Source organism: Coniophora puteana (assembly GCF_000271625.1).
Source record: "Coniophora puteana RWD-64-598 SS2 unplaced genomic scaffold CONPUscaffold_16, whole genome shotgun sequence".
Classification (NCBI taxonomy): domain Eukaryota; kingdom Fungi; phylum Basidiomycota; class Agaricomycetes; order Boletales; family Coniophoraceae; genus Coniophora; species Coniophora puteana.
Window position 1 is genome coordinate 405813 of NW_006913068.1, and position 23003 is coordinate 428815.

At 51.3% G+C, this 23003-nt stretch overlaps 7 protein-coding genes across 7 annotated transcripts; 3 read left to right on the top strand and 4 right to left on the bottom strand.

Moving 5' to 3' along the window:
• Window positions 1-727: 727 nt before the first annotated feature.
• On the bottom strand, window positions 728-3409 carry CONPUDRAFT_77195 (uncharacterized protein; the record flags this gene model as incomplete). Its single annotated transcript, XM_007776042.1, has 6 exons — window positions 728-854; window positions 929-2309; window positions 2382-2503; window positions 2555-2665; window positions 2729-3090; window positions 3146-3409. The coding sequence occupies 6 exons, from the start codon at window positions 3407-3409 to the stop codon at window positions 728-730; spliced, it is 2367 nt and encodes a 788-aa protein (XP_007774232.1).
• Window positions 3410-5595: 2186 nt separating this feature from the next.
• On the top strand, window positions 5596-8627 carry CONPUDRAFT_22788 (uncharacterized protein; the record flags this gene model as incomplete). Its single annotated transcript, XM_007775877.1, has 7 exons — window positions 5596-6369; window positions 6418-6596; window positions 6642-6810; window positions 6864-7006; window positions 7054-7445; window positions 7504-7855; window positions 7904-8627. Coding segments are annotated over 7 exons (2733 nt in total), but the record flags the coding sequence as incomplete, so codon positions are not given.
• Window positions 8628-9044: 417 nt separating this feature from the next.
• CONPUDRAFT_65475 (uncharacterized protein) lies at window positions 9045-9509 on the bottom strand (the record flags this gene model as incomplete). The annotated part of the gene is made up of 1 exon (XM_007775890.1): window positions 9045-9509. A coding segment is annotated over one exon (465 nt), but the record flags the coding sequence as incomplete, so codon positions are not given.
• Window positions 9510-10467: 958 nt separating this feature from the next.
• CONPUDRAFT_77198 (uncharacterized protein) lies at window positions 10468-12060 on the top strand (the record flags this gene model as incomplete). Its single annotated transcript, XM_007776043.1, has 5 exons — window positions 10468-10668; window positions 10721-11206; window positions 11264-11407; window positions 11456-11798; window positions 11855-12060. The coding sequence occupies 5 exons, from the start codon at window positions 10468-10470 to the stop codon at window positions 12058-12060; spliced, it is 1380 nt and encodes a 459-aa protein (XP_007774233.1).
• A 3059-nt stretch (window positions 12061-15119) lies between these two features.
• On the bottom strand, window positions 15120-17924 carry CONPUDRAFT_77199 (uncharacterized protein; the record flags this gene model as incomplete). Its single annotated transcript, XM_007776044.1, has 4 exons — window positions 15120-16139; window positions 16193-16583; window positions 16674-17392; window positions 17445-17924. 4 exons carry the CDS (start codon window positions 17922-17924, stop codon window positions 15120-15122), a joined length of 2610 nt encoding a protein of 869 aa, XP_007774234.1.
• A 379-nt stretch (window positions 17925-18303) lies between these two features.
• On the top strand, window positions 18304-19329 carry CONPUDRAFT_158976 (uncharacterized protein; the record flags this gene model as incomplete). Its single annotated transcript, XM_007776045.1, has 4 exons — window positions 18304-18444; window positions 18493-18596; window positions 18660-19139; window positions 19191-19329. The coding sequence occupies 4 exons, from the start codon at window positions 18304-18306 to the stop codon at window positions 19327-19329; spliced, it is 864 nt and encodes a 287-aa protein (XP_007774235.1).
• A 225-nt stretch (window positions 19330-19554) lies between these two features.
• CONPUDRAFT_77200 (uncharacterized protein) lies at window positions 19555-21609 on the bottom strand (the record flags this gene model as incomplete). Its single annotated transcript, XM_007776046.1, has 5 exons — window positions 19555-19658; window positions 20020-20114; window positions 20168-20197; window positions 20656-20887; window positions 21075-21609. 5 exons carry the CDS (start codon window positions 21607-21609, stop codon window positions 19555-19557), a joined length of 996 nt encoding a protein of 331 aa, XP_007774236.1.
• Window positions 21610-23003: the final 1394 nt, after the last annotated feature.

Consider the following 23003-nt stretch of genomic DNA (forward strand, 5'->3'; position numbering starts at 1 on the left):
AGAGGCTGGATGCCTTTGGATAGTTCCACCTGCCTGTGATATCTTGCCTCTCCATCCTACCTTCAGCACCCCTTGACCTCTGCCCTGGACGCCGTCTTTGAGGTTGAACTCAACAAGCCACAGCTTAGCTCGTGACTGCAGACGATATACACAGGGTGGAATAGGTGTTAATCCAGCCTCTTACCCCATGAATCAATCACGCCGACGATAAGTTGGCACATTTGGGATGCTGTGTGTTGATGGTGGAATTCTATCATCGGCGTCATTGGTTCATGGCAGGATTGCACAAGGCACAAGCAATAGCCACACATGTACCTTGCTGAGATCATAATGTCGGCGTCTTCTGTTCCTATCCCAAGAAACACTAAGACAGATCCACAAGTTAGAACTTCAATGTGGCTGTCAGGACATAGGTGAAGGGGTGCAGGTAGCAGGAAAGAGTGGCCGGATCATCACCGGAAATAGGATACACTCACCTCGAAGTCCGAGAAAACTTATTTGTCATAGCATAATTTCCCTATAGGGCAAGAAATGCCAAAGTATATTCCCCCAGATGTATGTTGTACTTTCTGGGTGGGCCTATGATTGACGCCGATAAATCACTACTTCGCTCCATTGTCTGTGCATTAATGGGCAATGTCTATTTTCTACACCAACTATACGCGCTCTCTCTATGGAATCAGACAACGCCAATAACAGCAGACTTTGAATAAGCATTCACATGTAACTATTGGACGTAGTCTATAGGCTTATCACTTCCCATGCACTGCATCTGACTATCATCGGCGTGCTGTTTTGCGTCTTTTGGGGGGATGGCCGATGATGCTGGTGTCTGATGCTCGCTGCGTGATGTACTATCAGTTCGAGGGTATAATTAAAAAGGCGTATAACCAGTATTACCTTTGTTCTGGAACGTGTTCTTGTTGACATTGTATTTGTGATCTCTTTCAGCTGGCGTCTGGTTCTTACGCCACTTGAAGGTTCATCCTTGGTCCCCACTGGCACTGAGGGCTTCCCCTTACCCCTGCCGGGCTTCATGCCACTGTTCGGTGGCAAGGCCTGTGACGCCGATGATAGCATCGGCGTGGATAATGTGTTCGATGACGCCGATGTCCTGGTTGCCCGAGGTATCAGCTTGGGACGGGGACATGCACCGCCTGGTCCAGTGTGAGATGACTCTGTATAAAATGCGTCATTTACGCCATCACGGGGAGGTAGGGAATATGACATGAACTTGCCAGTTAAGCCATCTGGTCCAGCCTCGTGATCCTCGCCTTTGTCCTCGCATTGTTCCTGACCTTTGTCCTCGTCTTCTTCCTCGTCTTCTTCCTCGTCTTCTTCCTCGTCTTCTTCCTCGTCTTCTTCCTCTTCTTCTTCCTCGCCTTCTTCTCCCTCATCGTCTACTTCCACGTGCTTGGCGTCAACACCACCCTCGATATCCCCCTCCTCCAGCTTATCGTCGTTGGGCGCTGCATTGAAGTCGGCAGCATCAGTTGCCGCCATCGTGGTACATGCAATAGCCTCACCTGCGGAAATGTCCTCATCGTCCGAGGACTGGTCAGAAGGCACCTGAAGCCTAGCCCTCTTCCTTGGACGCTTGAGGACAGCCTCAACACTAGCATTTGGGCCATCCTCTTCATCTGAAGAGCTTGATGACGCGTTATCACTGCCTGAGCTGGTGCTGGAGGTGTTCCGTGGATGCCGTCGGAGATGTCGAGGGATGGGGCGCTTGTCACTTTCCTGGTTTGCTTTGGGGTTGGACGCCGATGGCTTTGACGCCGTTGACGCCGCGGATGCCTGGGGTGGCGTGGCAGATGCCTTCTTGGGGAGAAAGGTTAGCGCATCGTCAGCATCCTTGTATTCCTGTCCAAAGCGGCGCTGAGGCCTGTATCGCCCTGCAGGTAGTGCCTCCAGGAAGGCCTTGGTGAATCGGATAGGCCGACGTCCCTTTGCTTGCTGGTCCCGCCAGTGGTCTACAAGGACCTTGAGGGGCTTGATGCGCATGTCATAGGGGGCTTTAAGGTGAACTGGTACTCGACCTTCGTCGGCGTTATAGCAGAAGAGTGGAAATGCATCTTTGCCTTCTATAAACGCAGAATTCTTCTTGGCCACTTCGGACCAAGGGACCTCCACTTTATCACGGTTAGAGGCACATGCCAGAGCCATAGTCACAGACTGTAGGCATATACGCTGGAGGTCTTTGGTGTTGCGAAATGTTGCAGGGATGATCGGATACCCTTCGGCGTCTGCCTTCACCTGGGTGCGCTTCGGCGCCGACGCCTTCGCAATGGTCTCCTTGGTCCCTTCACCTGCAATCGGCGTCAATACATCTCATAACAAGCAGCCATAGACGTTGTGTGACGTGTTTAAAATGTGCTCACCTATTCCAGCATTTCCGTAAGTAACCCATTTCTTGAAGCAGGTGCAGGACCCGGGCTCATTTCCATCGACTGATGTGAATGGCTTCATTCCAGGAACCCTACGGATAGTGGTCCCGTCCCAGCTATGACGCATGAGATTTCGGCATTGACATCAATTGTAAGGAACACATTACCACCCAAATCGCACGCCGCCATCAGCCTTGTACTTCGCATACTCGATCTTGAAAATGACGTGCCAGCCTTTCCATAGGTAGTTGGCAACATTTGTAAGGGTAGGGTTCAGCCTGCGATCAAAAGTTCTGTTTCAAGTCATGGTCAGTTCAACCTTTACTTAGAGGGCTACTCACAGGTCCTGAATGTCGGGCGGCGCCCCAGTTTTGTTAGCCTCCTCGGCAATTCTCTTGTAGTCATCCTTCACCGCCTTATCGAGCTTAAGGTAAACTAAACCCCGGGCCCGACTGTACAGGGACAGCCAGTGATTGCTCCCTCTGGCGGGAAAAGCTGGATACTCAGAGGGATCCACACTCGGCATTGTAGTCTTGAACTTCGCCAGCTGTTCCGACCACAGGTCGTCCATCTTGGCCAGATACTGAGCCTTGTGTCGAATCTCTGCAATATCGAAGGCGTTCCACTTCTTTCCAGGTTGCCAGTTGGGTTTCCACGCGACTTTAGAAACCTTGGTCTCGTTCCTCAACCAGAGCGTGACGGCCTACAAGGTGCCTGCGTCATGTCTTCCAGGGAAAAAAGAAAGGGCGAGTTCTCACCTGTTCAAGCTCCGGTGACGGGTCCTCCTCGCGAAGCTCTGCTAAATCTTTCGCCACTCGACCACTAATCTTTGCCTGCGCAGGTGCTTCGTCGGACTTGGCCGTCCACTCCTCAAGCGCAGCCAGCAAAATTTCGTGCTCCTCAGCTGTGAAACTGTCCGAGTCGGCGGAACCTGGGTCAGGTGAAGGCCCACCCTGTGCCTTCCCTGCTAGCTTGGTGAAGAAGCGGTCATCTTTCTCGAACATTTCGGTGCCGGAGGACATGGTGAACGGTGTGCTTCTCTGTGATGGAAGATGTTGAAGTTACCTGATGACCGTGTTGCAGTTTCCCTTTCCGAGCGAGCTATTTGTTGATTGATCTCACGGTCCACGTGACCGTGTAACATGGCTATCGATGTTCATCGGCGTCCGGTGATGAATCAGGCTACCTTGGAGGAATCATTCCATTGAAAGTCCTCAGGTGGAGTGAAGTGTTATTGACAAGACAAGTATGAAAGGAAACTCCCAGAAGTTTGACATTTGCCGACGTAGTTGTTGGCTAGTATTCTTGTTGGTTTGATAATAAGGGAGCAAGATTCAGTGTATGCAAGGGAATGTGTTCAAACCTGAGTATGTCTGATTTGATGTGTAGGTATACGTGCTTGTGTCTGACTACTTTTACAACATAATGATATGTATTATGAGCATGAAGGCCTTGATAGAGATGGGTAGACAAAGACACTCTGCTTCACCACATCACCATTCCTATTCACTTATCACGACAGCTCATGTACTCGAATATGCTGGGATATAGATTGGAGTGTATATGTCCATATGACGGATGACAAGTATTGCACTCTCACGTTGCTGGAACCACAAGTGTTTGGATATTGATGGACCCAGCACCAAACACATGTCGATATTGTTTCTCGGCATCGGCATCACATTCATATTATAGTATAGTTCCTGACACGTATTTTGCTGAAGCATGAATCTGAACATTGCAGGGAAAGAATGATGACAGTGACAAGGAGTTCTTTACCAGAGGATAACAAGCACAAATGTGTGATGTTGCTACATAGAACCATCATATGTGCCCCCACAACTATGATGGGAGCCTTAAACAGTGATGTGAACTTGTGCCTACGAGGTGAGATGAACCAGTATGTTGACGTTGTCGAATGCCAGACTCACAATACTCGGGCATTGGCTCCTGGCATCCAGTATAGTTTTCACACCTCAAGTATTTTGTTGGAGCATGAATAGAAACGCCTGGGTGAATAAATGTAACCGATGGCAGAGAGTTCCTTGCCAGATGGATAGAACAGCATTCACTTGGTAATGCTATATACAGTATCATATGTTCCTCAGCAGCAAGGATTTCTTTGAGTGAGCGTAAAATATGACAAGTAGTTCCTTATGAAATGGGTGAACAAACAAGTGTTTGATAGAACCTCCAATACACGGTAATATTGCCTCTCGGCGTCTGCATGACAGCTATGTTAGGATAGGGTTCTACACATTACTTGACTGGACCATGGAGAGGAGCCCTCACGGAATGTGACTGATAAGAGAGAGTTCCTTACCCCAAGGTGGTTCGTATTCATGCAGCAGGAATCACACGTGATTCATATTACTCATAGGAGTACCTAACACATTATCATCTTGAACAAGTATTCCTTGTCCGCCTCCGCTGCATGTCCTGGCCCTCATCCCAAACATTATCCCTTCGAGGACATTGTGTGATATTGCTTATGTAACAATGCAAGTCGGAGATGTGGTGGGGACAACAAGCTAACCCCACCTTGACCCAGGGATGCAAGGTTGCCGAGCAGTCGGACTGGTCAGATTCGATCTCGGTGCGAATACTCAAGCTCCCGATCAGATTTAATCGAGATCTGCCTAATGCGGGGGATGGGCCAAGATCGCAACTTAAGTTTCTTGGTAACCCGTGAAGGTCGGAGGTAAGATGGCTGCATGATGAAATGTTACCTGCCAAGGCACATCAGCCACATGGGGATTGCGTGCTGAGCGGCGTGGTAAACACTCCAGGGAATACCATTGTCCCAGGCGTCGCATTTTTGCCCCTCGTATCTCTTCCCTCTTGTGGGCCCTTGACATCCGCCTTCCTTGACATTCACCTTCAACTCAATGGGAAAACGAGGGAAAGCCAACTGGGAAGTGTCAGGTAACCCAGACTCATACCTCTTTGATGTTGAGCAGGAAGAAAAACAGCATGGTCGCAAGCGAACTAAGCTTGTTCCGACTCTGCGAGTGTTTGACAAAGAGCCAAAGACATCGGAGCCTGCTCCTCCAGTCAACAAATCAGCATTCGAAACTCTAGCAGAGATGGAGTACGAAGACCATAACCCATCTGTGGTGCCCACTGAAGTGTCGAAGAAGTCATATGTGAGCGAAGTGAGCCTATGACAAAGATGCAGAAGCTCAATCAGTCTCAGTTACAATCCACCTTCATGAAGGACTGGTTGGGGGAAGAAGAGTCATACCTGCACACGATGTTAGAGCAAGAGCGTCGGAGGTATGATTCATGTCAACATTGTGGGCAGGCAGACGTGACCTGGAGGTGTCTATCATGCCTCGGCGTGCGGGAGACTTGCCAAAGCTGCATGTATTCCACACATCGGAAGCTCTTGTTCCACGCGCTGGAGATATGGAACAAGGATCACTGGGAGGCGGCATCATCAACATCACTGGGCTTAGCCATCAATGTAGGACATGACGGTGACATATGCCCACATGCAGATTTGCCTTCCTGGCACAAGGGTAATCATGACGCCGACAATTGGATGGATGTTGACGACGCCGACGCCCAGTCCAGCATGCACGCCGAGTCCAACACGCACACCGAATCAAACAAGGTTGTTGCACAGGAGATCATGGATTATCGAAGAGGGAAGCAATTGAAATTGTACGCCGACGCCGACGCCGACGACAACCGCGACAATCGACGCCGACGACAACAAACTCACATCACTGTAGTTGATGTCTCTGGCGTCTTTGAGTTGCCAATTAACTGGTGTAACTGTGAACCTAAGACTGCCCATCACAAGCAACTCTTGAACATGCGATTGTACCCTGGGTCTCAGAAGTCACCAAGGACGGCTTTCACGTTTGACGTCCTTGATGACTTTATGGTCGCGAACCTGGAGACAAAGGTTGCACCCAATGCATACTGGAGACGCCTAATCCGCGTCACAAACACTTACCATCCAGACGTGGTTCCAGTGAGTGGTCACAAACACCTGGAACACCTCCGTTAATTTGACTTATAGGATCGGTACCGTGAGCTGACCCGGTGTGCAAGACAGTGGCTAAGACTGACAACACGGTATCAACATGGACATGGTTACGGTCTGCAGGAAGAGGAAACATCTGTGGGGTCACTGGCACCCTTCTGCGTAGCATGCCCACAGCCAGGTAAAAATCTTCCCGAAGATTGGAAGGACACTGGGTATGTCTAGCTAAGGTGCATAGATAATTGCTCACTGCTTCATAGGCCAAAGTGGCTCCACTATCGGCATCTTGTACTTGACGGCAATTTTAAGCAGCAAAATCTCCACATGCGGCGTCCTGAAAATGATGTTGGCTTTGCCGATGGACTCGCATACACGGTTAACAAGGAGAATTATGAGTCGCACTTGGCCAGCACACATCGTAACTACTCGGTAATGCTGGTTTCCTACATCACATCACGCCGATCCACTGATTGCGATCCCAGAAATCAACTTGCAACAACCACCGAGCCACACAGTCCAAGCGGCGTACAAACCACCTCCAGTCCACCGGCATTGTCTCTGTAGCATGTGCCAGGCACGGCGGGTTTGTCCCAAATGCAACAGCCGACTTGAAAGCTGGTGAAAGGTGAGTAGAGTACTGCTCATACAAACCAATGCCAACTGTGTTTCAAGCCAAGCAAATTCCGACGCCGTTGCTTCAAATGCAGGCTGGCAGTGGCCACTGCTCCTCGGCGTCATCTTGTACTATGACATCATGTGTCAGTACATTATCAACTTTGCCAAACGCATGAAGAAAAGCAAGCACTTGTCTTGGCCAGATGGGGTGGAGCTCATCCCTGCGATCGGACTCTTCCACGTCCATGGCCACAAGGATGAATGTGTTGCCAAGTTCTCCCCAACATTTATTGAAGGTACTGGCCACGTCGATGGTGAAGTTCTTGAAACTCTGTGGGCAGCATTGAACGATATCGCGGCAAGTACATTGAACATGTCAACGTCATGGCGGGTGGATGTGCTCAATGCGCATATGCGCTGGTCCAACCTTCGAAAGATAATGGAGATAGGTTCGCTGTCTTCTGGCTTTTACGATTCACTGCCTCCATGTTCATGTTTTCATATTAGTCAAGACGACCAGCCAAAGATGGAAGAAAGCACTGCAGCGTTACGCCGATGCCCTTGAGGATTACAACGACTTCACTGACGTCTGCCCAGAAGATAAGGTCAAGGAATGGAAAGCGTTGATTAAGAAAGCGTACGCCGACCGACACAACAACCTGGACGCCAACATGCTTTTCGATGTGAAGATTGGTCAACTTCCTACGCGTGCGGCGTGTTCAGAGACACTTTCAAAAACACTATCCCAGCGCAAGGACAGGATTGCAAGAGGACATTCATCCTCGATCGACAAAGACAAGGACGACCTGACCGATATTATTCGCTGGATGAACCTGGGGATTGATATCGAAGAGTTTCAGTAGGCATCCATTCCCCAGATATAGATCTTGCCTGACTCTCATCGTAGGCTGAGGATCCAAAGCTTCATTAGGCAGATGGGTCGGCGTGTTCAGCGAGGTGATCCAGCTCGTCTAGAGGCAGATCGGCGTCGGCTCATGATCATGATCGACGCATTCTTGGAGGAGGCACCAGCCTATATGGGTGAACTTATTGTTGGCCGCGATAACGCTGTCACCATCACACTTGATATCACAGGTGGGGACAACGTCGACATCATCGCCAGCAGTCATGGATTCGACGATCACCTGGACCAGGACGATAACGCCGAGGATGATAGCGACGCTGCCCAGATCAAGCCGGAGCAACGCACAATCGGTCTCCCATCAGCATTCGGTAGAAAGGAGTGCAAGGCCCATGGATTGGGGCGCCTCACCGCCATTGAAATGGAGCTGCGCAAGGGCCAGGCACATGATGCCATCCAGAAGCTACGCGAGTATATTGGCAAGAAATCTGTCCTATATCGCACCGATATCAGGAGCGCTCGGCGCAGCCAGCACAAAGCCGAAGCAGCCAGACAACGGGTTGATGCCCAGACGGCAAAGATTAACATTCATCGACTTTATTATAACCGTGCAAGAGAGGCCATGCTCGAACTAGCCAAGAAGCCACGCAAGATCAAAGAGTACAAGCTTATGACGATCCAGGACCTCACTGCTAGCACGTCTTTGTTGAACCCGTCCGAGAGGGGAAACCGGCATAGAGGCCTTCCATGGCTGTGGTCCTTAGACATTGACAAGGCACTTGGGGAGGATGGGGATGAAGAGCTCGTACAGCAATGTGAGTGGCACATGGTACGGTCTGTGCTACAAATACCCAATTTACCACACAGTTGCGAGGCTGCACTGGCTGCGCGCCAGATGTCGCCTGGACAGATGCCGAGAGGAGCTAGCTATTCTTCGCCATGAGATGGTGTGGATTCCCAAGTCATGGGACGCCGAAGCCCGATTATGGCAGCAGCGTGTTAATGCCACTGACCCTATGTCCCCAGGTCACCAAGCATATGCGCGCCGACGACAAGCGGACGCCGATGGACTTCGAGATGGGGCCATCCACGATTTTCGTTTGCTTTTAAACCAATACCCCCAACCGTACCGCCTTGATCTGCATTTGTATAGAGATGATATTTATGTACAGTCCGTTCAATAATCCTACTCTGCATCTGGTCCTCCCGACCATCCAGCGTTACCAGTACCAGCCCATTTGTGAACTGCTTCACGCATGTAATAAGCCAAGCATATTCGTTCGCCTTCACAATGGGGAACTCCATGACGAAGGATATTCCCGCATAATGGAACCACGGTCCCAGGGGAATAGTCCAGGTCGATGCCAAGGGCTGGCAAGGACAGTTGTCCACCAGTATACCTCCCCACAGTCAGAAGAATGTCATACCAAGGGAACGCACCCAGACCATCTCGGTGAAAAGGTGTTTCCCTGTTTGCCAATGCACTGACGGCGTTGAAGACACACGCCCATTGTTCGGCGTGCTGTCGGAGGTCACTGTTCCCAAGAATCTTCTCCATACATTGAACACCCTGAGCATACTGCTTAGGATGGACTAGTGATAGGATGCCGGACATGAGAGCAAATGTGTCTTGGGACGCCGAGACCCACTCCCATACAAGCTTCACATCACGGTGTGAAGGTGTGGGTGGCTTGGATGGAATCTTGGTGCAGGTAAACCAGTGTCAGAAGCGGCAGGACGAGATGCGCAGAGGGACGCACATTATGGCCAATACCATACCATCCAGGAGATACATTAATCCCTCCTGGAACAACCCTGGAGCACTCGGCAGATGTTTTGTAAAGGTATGCCGCCTTTCGCCAACCTGCTGCGGTATCGGGGAGGTTGTCGGCGTCGGCGTCGTCGACAGCTTGCGACAGCAAGTGGCTGATGTGCTGAATGTCATCAAAGATTTTGTCTTGCATTTCCTGGTCCACTATACTAGGTAGATACCAGATAGGAACGTGCCCCTTGTTATCGACCAGCTTGAACGGTCTCCGCGCGAGGATGCGCCGAGTAAATGGGTCCGGCTCTGTACTGTCCCATGGCGCCTTGTCGACATGGCATGCAAGCGTTGGCTTGTGTGATTCCAGGAGAAGCTCCCGATAGATATTGGTCCCTCTTTGCCCTCCAATATGACGCGAATGGTATTCGATATCACCGTCTAGCAGAACTGGGTCCACCCCATAAGTCATGACAACAGACATGGAGTCAAACACGCACCAGGGCAGTTGTCGGCGTCTGCTATAACGTCCACGGCGCGCAGGGCATTTATTTCAAGGGACTTACTCATGCCATGGGGGGCTGCTGGAGATGGAGTGCCGGACCGTCTGGCACAGAGTGCTCTGTTCATGAATACGGCTACTTGGCCAAACAAGGAGCCCATGGCGTGCAGCAATCCGGGAGGGGAGTCAAAAGATTGGGTGGCCATCGAACCTTGTGGTGAATGCATGCCGACCCAAATAAGGACAAATCAATGTTCAAACTCCGCGATCATCCGTCGACGCGTCTTGCGGCGCGTCTGACGCGACTTTTCCATTGATCTTAACATCGCATCACATCCCATCCCCATGGCCGCGCCGATTCCGCTTGTCCCCATCACCACGCTGCCGTTCTGGGCAGTGGATCTCGATATGGCATGGCCCTCCTCCTTCAACGTTGCCTTTGCTACCAGGTTCCTTGGCGTCAGCGAGTCGCGCTTTCAAGCAGCCCTCCGCCACCGGGACAAGTTGCCAGAGAAGTACTTTGGAGATGGGATGCGCGCCGAATTTGTGAGTTACGCATCTGCCTGTGCCATACTGATATTTTATCTTCTATTTACAGGATGACATTAAGGGCGTCCTTATCCCGCTGTGGGCCGCACTCCGCCACACCGTCACCCTTCCCCCGTTCATTGCCCTTGTCAACGAGTCCCACGGCGTCGGCGCCGCTCTTGATCGGCTCCGCCACGATCCGGCCCGACAGGCAACGTGTCTCCAATGGCAACCGGAGACATCCGTTTCCGATTTGGGTGGGGATGAGTGGTGGCATGACTTCTTCATTCCTACTCCCCCACCCCCAACTGCGCCCTTGCTCACTGTCTCGGCGTCAACACCCCCTCGGTTCCGTCGCTCTGCTCGCGTTGTAGAGGCTATCATTAGGAAGGACGCGCCGCCATCTCCGCCCGACGAGCCCACACCCCCTCCCACGACAATATACTCTGCCGTTCGCGCGTTCGCCCCCAACGCTGCAGGTTTTCACGGCCATACCGTTCCAAAGGCCAAGAAACTCCAGAAGTTCGACGCCGTCGTGATCACGATGCCTAAGAAGGTGAGTAACTTGTGGTACCTTGTGTCGCTGAGGTGGTTGACCTCCTCCGTCATCCAGAAAGCTTCGGCGTCAACGTCCGCGGGGAAGAAACGGGCTGCCTCCACCCCGCCCGCAACCGAACCCCCTGCCAAGAAACCTAGAGGAGGCGGGGCCAAGGCGAAGAAGGGGAAGGGGAAGCAGAGCAATTCTCCCAAAGCCAGGGTAAGTGCTGTCGCTGTGTACAGATCAGGTATTTCTGACTTGTGTTAGGGACCGCGCCGGCCCACGCTCACGGAGACAATCCCCGACCACCTCGCGATCGTCATGGAGAAGGGGTGTACCCGGTGCCGCGAAGCTGGAGTGGTTTGTCTGCGCGCCGAAAAGCGAGTTTGCAAGCGGTGCGGGACGCGTAAACAAGGCTGTGACCTCGAACACGAAAAGGCTGCGAGCAGGGTTCCAAAACGCCGCCAGAACACGTACAAGCCAGTCAAGAAGTCGGCGAAGAAATCAGCTAAAGACGCGCCGAAGCCACCCACTCCTACCCGCTCCATTACCGTCAAGCGTACGGGAGACTTCCCCAACCCCAAGTCCGCTGAGCCGTACATGGAAGTTGGTAAGCAAATATGTTCTATGTACGCAGAACACGGGCTGATATTCGGTGACATATAGACGATGAGGCATCCTCCGATGAATGGGAAGACACGGAGAGCGACGACGAGGATGGGCAGGAGGGTAAGCAGCCCCACGACGCCAAACCTGTCCAACGTACACGGTATGTCGACGTCAGTGAGGATATGACCAGGTTGATCTTCGAGGCAGATGCGCATCTTCGCATCGCGAATTTGTACATGAGCTCGCTGGTGTTTTCGCCTTAGGCGTGGTGGGGTTCGGCGTCGTTGATACACATCGCAGTATGATACAATTGTTAGTACTACAATCAATTAATCTCACACCACTTGTCATTATCCATTGTGGAGCAAGAATCCACCCTACCCTCTAGCATTCTACGGTGTCAAGCATGAGCCTTGCATTCAACTTATTTACTGCAATGAATGTGAGTTTTCATGCCAGTGACTGAGCCCTTGTGTGTAATTGTTACTGACGCCGATGGTGAATCAAAAGGCCATTCGGGTAGGAAAAGAGTGGCATGGTTGTGGCCAGGGATAGACTTCTCAGATCTGTTCCAACGCATTCCGACGCCGACCATATTATGACACTCTTTGGTCCCGCCTGTAGGGAACAACGTCAATGATAAGATATCACTTATACAATCGGCGTTACGAATGCGTCATCGATACTTAAGGCATACACGCATTCCACCACCTGGAAATGGGCTGAAGCCGTGGGATAGTTGGCTATTGCTCCTTGCAGCGATTTTCCAGATCCTATGGTCTGTTTCATCTAGCTTCACCTTCCAACCGTGGCACACTTCAACATTTCAACCACTGTCCAAGACGTGACGGTTTAGCTGTAACACCGCATGGCCCAATATAGCCAGAGGCTTCAGACCATATACACATGGCGGAATGTGTATGCCTGATGTATGAGGTACGCCGATCCCAATATGACACACTATAATCGGCGTCGTCCCGAAAGTGGTCAAGCCCCCATAACACATATTCTATACACTGCAGACTCTCTGAAGGTGTAAGATAAGTGCGCCCTGCTGGGCTTGACCAGCACCCTTTGATCTCTGTCCTGACAGCCGGCTTTGAGGTCGAATCCAGCAGCCTGCAGTTTATTTATCGGCGTCGCGAAATAAACTGCAGGCTGCTGGATTCGACCTCAAAGCCGGCTGTCAAGACAGAGGTCAAAGGGTGCTGGTTTGATCTACAGGCCTGAGCAAGTCGACGTCGTAAGACCACAGCTCACGGAGGTAGCTGTAAACCATCTCATATTCGTGTGGCTTCTCCTTTCGCACATATTGCAGGGGACGCCGACGGAGATGCTCGGCAGCACGGATGGCCATTTGCGCCGACAGGCTCGGGCCAGCGGACGTCCGCGGACGGCTGGAGTGATCGCGTCCGCGGACGCGGCGTTATAAGTACACTTGACTACAACAATAGTAGTGAAGTATTGTTACTGCGCTGGGCAGCGAAGTGGGTTTCGGCGTCCATGGTCTATACAGTGTGCACAAGTACACTACAAATCTAATAGTGAATCATAGTGAGGTGTCGACTACATCATGGATTGTCATACGACATCGGCGTCCTCAATCCATCAGCGCCTGCGACGGGTTCGGGTCCGCGGATGCCTCTGCAATACAGGATGGGGCTATAAATATGGTAGGAATCACTGTTGAATATGTGATCGGCGTCCGCTGACATCGTAGTCACTTGCGGGCGCGCATGCTACAGTATTATTGAAGAATAGGCGCACCTGGGAGTCCCATATCGGCGTCAAGGAGAATGACCCCACGTGATGCGGTCGTGTCCGCGGAGCCGCCGTAATCAACCTAAGATGCTATAAATGTACTATGCAGGTGCATGATGCTGATATCGGCGTGCAGTATATCCAACTGATAGTTTCTCGGAACGCAATACATTACACCGATGCTAATACAACAATAACCAATACTGGTAACAGTCGGCGTCCAAACATGTTTCGGCGTGCATGGTGACGTAGGGAGGGTTGCACACTCACAATAGTGTATAAGAGTTACTATGCAATATGTGTTGATAGCGCATCAATTTCGGCGTCGTTGTTACCTCCGCAGCGTGGACCGGGTCGAGTCAGCGGACACCCTGAAACAATGTGAGTTGACTGTCATTATAATGATGGTCGTTCTTTGTCTTGGTTGATCGGCGTCAGCCATCGTCACACGATAGACAAGGTCCAGTCCGCGGACACAACGCCACACCAATCAATGGCTCTTAACGGTATTGATATTTTCCGATAGCGCTCAGGTATCGGCGTCAATGATTATCTCAATGTCGAATGTGGTCCAGTCCGCGGAAGCATAGCCACACTAATCAATGGCTCTTAACGGTATTGATATTTTCTGATAGCGCTCAGGTATCGGCGTCAATGATTATCTCAATGTCGGATGTGGTCTAGTCCGCGGAAGCATAGCCACACTGCCCATGCCTGGCCTAATCAGTGGGGTGCTCATGTATCGGACATTGGGCCAAATCCGTTGTTCTGGACAGTAGTCACACCGTGATAACACATATTCTATACACTTGAGGCTGTCCAAAGGTGTATGATTAAGTGCGCCTTTTGCTGAGTTGGACCAGCCGACGTGGTTTAGTTTTTGATGGCCGCGCGTCCACCTTGTCACATGTTTGGTTCCATGGATTGCATTATGGCTCGGCTGCCCATCATCGTGGCAAGTCAGCGCGTTACGCATATATCAACCACCGACAGCCCGTTGAGATCCAGGATATCTTCCACGTTGAGCTTCAACGGCGGCACCGAGGAAGTCTCAACTCGGTCATGGCTATTGTTCGTCCCTTTCTACCAGCAGATCCGCGCATCCCGTTTCCATGGACACTCTGGTAAGCTGTCTATTCTATGTAGAGCAGCTTGTAGAGCTCAATAATGTGTTCATGTTTCTTCAAGGGCGAGTGATCTTGGTGTGTCAGCCTGGCAAGCAGACGCACTAGGGCCACGAGAAGTGATCAATATCACGTCTCTGTCAGGCCATCTTGTCCTGGCACCCATTAAGATACGGCGTCACAAACTCTGGATCACAATTGCCTATGATCACCACAGCCCCGAAGCAGAGCCACTGTCACAAGGCGATGATGATTGAATCGCCCCGCGCTCACGTCATGTCACAAACATATGCAGACCAGGCACCGCCAGCGGGCCTATACAATTGAGGTACGTGATCAACAGTTCCTACTTGTCCGTGTAACGATCGCCACTCATCGCCACAACACCTAGTACTGATTCGTTGCATTCAAGCACCATCCCTTTCCTCGCCGTTCCCTCAGGCCTCCGCCTGTCCACTGCCATGTACTCCTAGCAAATCATCTCCTCCATCACCTCCTTCGTCGTCTTCCTCGGGTTCGTCGTCTTCCTCGGGTTCATCGTCTTCCTCGGGTTCGTCTTCTTGTTCGTGGGCGCCTGCTCCCTCGGTAGCCCACATTGGTGTTTCATTAAGATACAAGTCGTCGTCTTCATCGTCCTCTGGGCCAACTTGTTGCATAACGTAATCTTCGCGGTGGCTGTTGTCATTCTCGTATCGAATGTACTCGCCGTGAACGCCGGTTTTGTCTTCATATCGAATGACCTGAACGTACTCTTGGTGGGCGCCTTCTTGGTGCGTGTAATGAAAGTGTTGCTCGGCCGCACCTTGGGTGCCCAGGTGCTGAGTGAGTTGATCGCTGTTGTCTTCTTCATCAGCCTGATCTGCATCACCAATTGTGTATGGCTCCCAGTCCTCGTCATCCTCCCTTTCCTCGCAAGGTTCCCACATGTCATATTCCTCCTCGGGGTCCCCATCCTCCCATATGTCAGGACATTCTGTCTTTGTCCAATCAACGCGCTCATCGCCAACCTCGATCCCATGCGTGTCGAGGTAAACAGGGCACAGCGGCCAGAGGGGAATTTTGACGTCATTCGACAGGCGTGGCAATGGTATGTCGATTGGCGGGTATCGGACTCTCGGCTGTGTCGCGGCACCCTTCCCAGATCTAGATTTGCCAAGGCGATCAAGTTTGAATTTGACTGCGGTCAAAGCTTCGGACTCGAACGTGGCTCGGAACACCTTCAACGGACCTTCGGCCTTGTAGCGTACGGTGCCACCGGTAGTGGTACCTTCACCTGGCATCTCTTCGGCGTCGCTATCAATGACCTGCTTTCGAGTCTTTTTCTTCTTGATCTTCTGCAAGCTGGTTGGTGCGTCGCTCTCTTCATCACTCTGCAAGGCGGTGATGACTGCAATATTGAAGTCCTGTTGCAGTAGCACGTCCGACTTTGCACGCCCGCGATTGCGCCGGGCAATTTTCTGGAAGATGAACATCAGCACGCAACACAGGTCTGATGACGCGATCATCTCACCTGGGTCTTTCTGCCTCGCCTGCGTTGTTTCTGCGCACCGAAAAATTCCTTCCAGGCTAGCTCTTCTTCCTCATCCGCTCCCTCGGGAACATTGACTTGCTTGTTATTCTGCGTGTACTTGCCCTTCCAGTTTCGGAATGACCCCATCAGGCGCTTCTGATACTCGGCTCGGCCATAATCCTTCAGAGACGTCTTCCCTCCGACGATGTGAGTGTGCAGGTTTTCTTCGATATAGTCGAGCATCTCAGAGTGCCACGGCTTATTGGCGGTAAAGGACTTTGTGAAATTGGGTACGATACGGTTGCCGTCCTTGAACGCTCCATTGGGCAAGGGCTTAAGCGTCAACAGCTCAGAGCTGTCCTTCAAGCCCAGCTTGTCGATGAAACATTTTCTGATGCCGTTCTATAGAATCCGTTATCACCTGTCAAATCAAATAAAGAAGTCACTCGCCATCAATTCATTCTCAGTCTCCTCCACTGACTTGTAATTCCCTCCACGCTCCTTCAGGACGTTGACTGCCTCGCGAACGTCCTTCAACCCGTCTTCAAGAGCATCCACTCTAACCTTGATTTCTCTCGCGGCCTCATTACTTTTCTCGATCTCCCCCTCGAGCGCCTTAACACGTGCTCCCATCTCTCCCGATCCATCTTGTTGTGTTTGCACCTCAGCTCTGAGTTGTCCCACGCCATCGGTGAGTTTGAGTAATTGCGAAGAGTGGTTACTGATTTGGTCTGTCAGCTTGCGTGGTATATGCATAATTTGAGGTCCTGGGCCAATGGCTGCAAACGACGGAGCTACCGACGGCGCACGAGATGAGGTGACTGAAGGCGCACGAGACAGTGGCAGCGCTGTCGCAACACGAGGAGCTACCGACGGCGCACGAGATGAGGCGACTGAAGGCGCACTAGACGGCGGCAGCGCTGTCGCAACACGAGATGCTGGAGCCACAACAGATTGGATGCGGGAAGTTGGTGGCCCCATACTTGTTTTCACAGCTCGAGTTCCGGCAGGTGCGACAGATGACATCCGTGAATTGGGTAGCGCCTTGGAATTGGAGGGTTTACGAATCGGGCGCATACCCAATGCCGTAGGAGCTGCGCGAGGGCCAGTAGCTTGATGGGTGGGGCGACCCCGAGGAGGAGGCATTGTGGCCTTCGCCTGAGATTCTCTTGCAGTAAGTGCTGGGTCGATGACTTCATGCTGTTGCCAATAACGTGAGTCATGATTGACTCAGGATGTTGCATATACTCACATTGACAGCTTCGGGCACAGACGTGAAGCTAGAAGACAACCCTGCCGAGGTGAATGATGACATTGACGCTGAGGTGGCCGAAGACATGCGCTGTCGAGGGGGGCTCTCAGACGCGCGAGGAGGACAAATTGGCATGCTAGCGAGGACACGAGCCATGGCTTCATCCCCGGTGAGTTCCCTTTCTCCTTGCTCCAGGGGCGCTGATGATTTTGTAAACGGCATAATGAAAGCCGGGGGCGCTTTAGCTGCACAATCCGCCCTAGCTTTTTTGATTGACACAGAGGACGATGATGTACTGACAGTCTCCTCGCGGGGCCTTTTACGAACGACCTTCGTCCCTCCACTGCCCGAACTTGGTCCAGGCACTCCTTGCCCTCGTCCTGCACCTTGCTTGTGACCACCTCTCCCTCCCCCCACTGCATTCCTGCGAATCACCACCCCGCGTCCTCGGCCAGCCTGTGCTTGCCCCAAAGGCTCCATAGCCGGATCTATAGCTGCCGCAGGTGGTTCTATATGTCAGAATCCTGCGGCGAAGGTTGGTCTTTGTATGTTGGTGGATGAGCTTCTGTCACTGATCTGTTGTTTTCTTCTGAGGTCCAGAGTGGGTCGTGGATGATGACGGACGGTCCTTAACCGTTCGTTGACGCAATACTTGCGTGTGGAGCCCAGGTACTGGGGCAGGGGCTAACACTTGCTCTCTTGGGCTTTGGAATTCGTGTCGAAGCGCAGGCAGGATCACCCGGGCGCACAATCGCGCCCTTTCGTTGGAGCGACCATAAAATCGTAAGCCCGCCTTTCTTATCGCCCCATCGCCTCTTCCTTTCCCCCATCTCAACGCTCAGCGATTTTTTGTTCCTCCATGCCCCTCCACAGCACCTTCATCAAAGGCAACAGCGTCATGCTAAACCTAGCTGACGACTCACGTTCTCCCGTGGGTGCTCGCAATGGCGACTTTATCTTTGAACATCGCGTGTATTCAGGCGACGGTTGGACCGACTTGGTAAGCCTTCGAACTCTTCGTGACTTGATCTAACGTTTTTCCCCCTAGAATATCATTGTAAAACAGTATCACACAGAAGCCGAAATTGAGCGAGAGCATGCCGCTCTATTGCAGACCGGCCACACCCCGTACAACGCTGAAAGTCTCGCGAGGTATGTTTTTGACTTATGTATTCATTGCTAGCTGACGCATATAACAAGTCCTTTCAATTACAGATTCGCTGTCGCCGACCAGCTCACCTATCTCCTCCCGGAGCCGCGCAACATCAGGATGCTTCGAGAGTGCTATCCTACTCGCCTTTTCTGCATCAAGCCTCGGGTTGTAATCCCGCCTAGGTTCTTACGACGCGGTTCTCCCCCGATCATCAATAACCACGAGCCGATGGTCAATGACGAAGTAGACGTCGAACCGCGGGCTACCTCTCCTCTATGTGCCGAACCAACTCTGGTGGAGGACAACATCGAGGACGAGGACGACATCGAGTATGTGCGTTCCAGCAGCGCCGATCTCCCTCCTCTCGCCGTACTCATTGACCGCATCATGCGCGAGAGGAGGGAGCAGAACACAATTATCATCGACGACTCGGACGACTCGGACGCGCCTGATGCACGTCCTGTGAAGCGCCTCCGAGGATCAACTTCTGATGATGCCGAAGATCGTCGGGGCATGGTGGACGCCCATCTGTTTGACGTTTTGTATGTTTTCTTTTTCTTTTTCGGATGTATTTCTTATGTTTTTTTTTTCAGCGCCTCAGCTCCACCTCGCCATGTGTCGCTGCCACCCCACAACCAGCTTGTCATTGCCGCTCAAAACATATTGCGGACCGAATTTGGTGATCTCGAGCCCATCGAGGAGACGTCTGACGTCAATGTCTCCAATGCCTGATAGTGCATTTGCCCATTGTCTTGTGATCCTTGTGCTACCAGTCGTCGAGTAGTACACGCTGTTATGTTTTTGCTATGTCGAATTGAATGTTTCTTTTATTGTATTTTCCGCTGCAATCGGATGTGTCCAAAACAAGGTGTACCCCTAATACCGGGATTTCTAATAGCGTGATCAAATTAATTGATGCGGTGCTATATTTATTCCCCCGATGAGATCTGATTTGGACTAATAGAGAGGAGGTTGTATTTTTAGCTCTCCGAAATGTCCCGAATCTATCCGAGGTGATCCGACAGAGGGTGGCGGACCAGTGACGGATATCACCGGGCTCGCTGTAAGTAGTAATTAAACTAAACCTGTTTGGGCTGCGAGCTCAGCCGTAGGTCTTTATAAGGTAATTTATGTGTACTGTTTCGGGATGAGAGGAGCTATAGACCAATGCCATGAGACGTATACCAATGTATGCAATGGCTAGTAGGTTGATCTTTTGCAGACTATCCATAACGTACTAGCCGGTGGTCCGTGTGTATATATACACATTTTTTTCGGCTTGTACGTTGATTTTTTTACATAAAAATCAACGTAGTCGCGGCTGATTTTAATGTCGAAAGTCCGGTGTAAATAGGAAACCATTTCAAACCCCATTTGGCTTTTTCCGACATTATATGTCGCTTGTGTGCGACGGAAACTTACAACGACTCTTTCTCGCCTTCTTATCTTTTTTCATGTGCTGATCCTTGCTATCTCCCACCATGTCCATAACAGCGAATCGCGAGTGGTGCTTTATGCTGTGCGGATGTTCAGTTATAAGATGATGTGTCTTACTTATTACGGGACATACGCGTGGTCTACCAACTTGAGTCTCGTGATGCTTTGCAAACATGTATAAGGTAAAATCAGCATAAACAATGTCTGTAGCATTTCGGCTATCTCAACGATCTAGTATGAATTGTAATGAATCTCAGTAGAATGGAAAATGTGTGGGAAAACAGATGATCAGGTATGCATGGCGGAAACAGTATGTGCATGTTCACACGGCTCTTTCTCCGAGCCACTTATTTTCTTATCTTTCTTCGTCACCGATCTTCCTATCTCTCACTTCTCCGTTACAGCAAGGGGTATCCCGTTTTTAGGCCAAGCGTATGTTCCATAGTGATTCTGTACGTGTAATTATGGGACATACACCTGGTCCATCACTCTGGGTCTTATGGTAGTGTTTGCAAACATGTACGTGATAACATCAAAATGAACGTTACTGACAATAACTAGGGCATGTCTCAGCTATCACGAAAGTCTATGATATCTAGCGCTATCTCATTGTTGTATTACCTCTCGATATCTTTCATGTCAAAGCGACAAGATCTCCCCTTCCAGCCGACTACCATCGCAAGCCCACGCTGCAACACTTGCACGTCTAATGAGCGTGTGTGGGCCACTTGAAGGTTGGATATGTTCCATAGTGATTCGATAATCCCCTTCGGAGCTCGGCAAGAGCAAAGATTGCGTCCGATGCCCCATAGGTCTTCTTGTGCGATCAGGATCTTCGACCGGCTGAGAGACGCTGGCATTGTCCATGGCCTCATGGTGATGGCAACAAGCAGCCCGATACTTGCGGACACGAAGCGTGGGCATGAAGAAGCCGGGTCCCACATCGGCCTTGAACAAAGCCCAATCCAAGTCGGCCAGAGGCCCGACGATGGAGAAGGAGCTCATCTCCCAACGAGGCTGATCGGTGTTCGCCCCGGGACTATCCTCGGTGCCAGGCTGGCGAAAGAGCCTCTTCATCAGGGAGAGCGCAGTCTCGTCGACCGCGATGTCGCGCGCTGCGCGGAGCACAGGAACGAGCACGGAGTCGTCGAGCAGCGTGCTCGCCTTTGACATGGCCCAGTCATGGGCTTGCCTCTCGTCGGCATCAGTGGTGGGGGAGGAGAAGACAAGATCGGGTGCGATAGGCAGGTATCCAACGAAAATCCTGCGGACGTTTCCTACGTAGTTAAAGGCAAGCCTGGGAAACAGCCCCGTAATGGCACGATCTTTCTGGGCTTGCAGCGTTTGCTGGAACAGCACAAGCTCCCTGTGTGTAGGGAGGACCACCGTATGAACGAGTAAACGCAAAGCATCTTTGCGGAGGATTGAGTGGATACCACAGAGGCTCGCCAGCCCTGCATACGGGTTCTCGCCACGAGAAAAGGCGCTGAAGTCGGGCTTGGCCGCAAGAGAGATGATGTCTAGCAAGAGGTCGAAGTTGAGAGCAGAACCTGGCAATAATGGTACGACGGTCATGAAGAGGACGAACAAAGCTGGAGGGTGTCCTGGGGAAACTGAGTCAAGACGATCTGATCGAACGAGCACGACCGCCGAGCATTTATGCGAAGCAAGCCATGACCCCAAATGACTATTTTCTCAGAGCAGGACACCCTGTTTCCACATCAATTCTAGATGCTGCAGAGTAAGACGCATGTTGTCGGGCAAGATCCTGTTAGATCCACCGCCGCGAGGGCTGTGCGTTTTCCGACGTCAAAACCTCTCGGAGGACAATGCAAAGTCGTGCAAGGTTCTTCTTCGGCGCCCGAAGTTTGAATTGAAAACAGCTTGAGCCTCGTGTCGTGCGTGCTAGTTTCAACGTTCGCGCGTCTTTGACATCTCGGAATAGGGTGTTAATCAAACGTGTACCGGAGATAAGTGGGCAGGGTGCCTGACTAGTGGGCGCTTCTGTCAAGAACTTGCATTCCTTGATCGCCAACCTCCCTTGGATCAAATTATTGGCTTGGGGCAAGCTTGAGGAGACGTGCGACGCCACTCAGGTATACATGAAGACTGTTGACCTGAGTGGCCAGAAAGGCTCCCCAGGTAGCAGAGGATACACGGGAATGTAGTTATCATTGCGCCTTTTTCAGCGTATGACGGGGGCCCGTATACGTTGCTCGTAAATCTCGGCAAGGTTTTAGCTCGAGTTGATTTGTGTTTGTTTGCTAAGCTTCTTCCCTTTATCACCATATTTCCCCTACCGCCATCGGATAAATTGCTACAGTAACCCCAGAGTTTGGTCCAGTGCACCATAACATGAGTGAACTCTATTGTTCAATTTGTACCGGACATATAGGTGTAATCATGCGTGCTAGGCCGGCACCTCGTTTGAGAACAAAGCCTAGACCGCGTCGTCAGTTCCAATCTTTCATACATAGGTGAACGGATCCGAAAGAATGAGATAAAAATTGTACCAGATCATCCAACTTCCATGTATCTTAGATCGCAATGCCGTGTTTTGTTCAGGTAGCCAGATTTACTGCATAAGTAATGCTACGAATGTAAAAGACTGCTCCGCCTGGCAAATACCTTCACGCTCAGGGCAGATTACCCGCAGTAGGGTATAGTTGAATCTTGCAGAGGATCCACGTAATTACTAAAAGCAAGGAATCCCGACGCATCAGACAGACGTCAAGCTATAGGAAAATAATGAACATACATTCTAAGCGTCTGACGAATCGTCCCACGTCACGCCTACCGGTATGCTTTGAAGCACTTGCAGCTCATCCACCGTGATCCTAACTTGTGGTTGAAGATTCGAGTCCTCAGAAAAGACCTGCCGCGTTTCAGGAGATTTACAACGCGTAACCTGCCATACCACTCGAAAAAACCTGAGCCGATGATAACGGGTGACATCATATGTCGAAAAC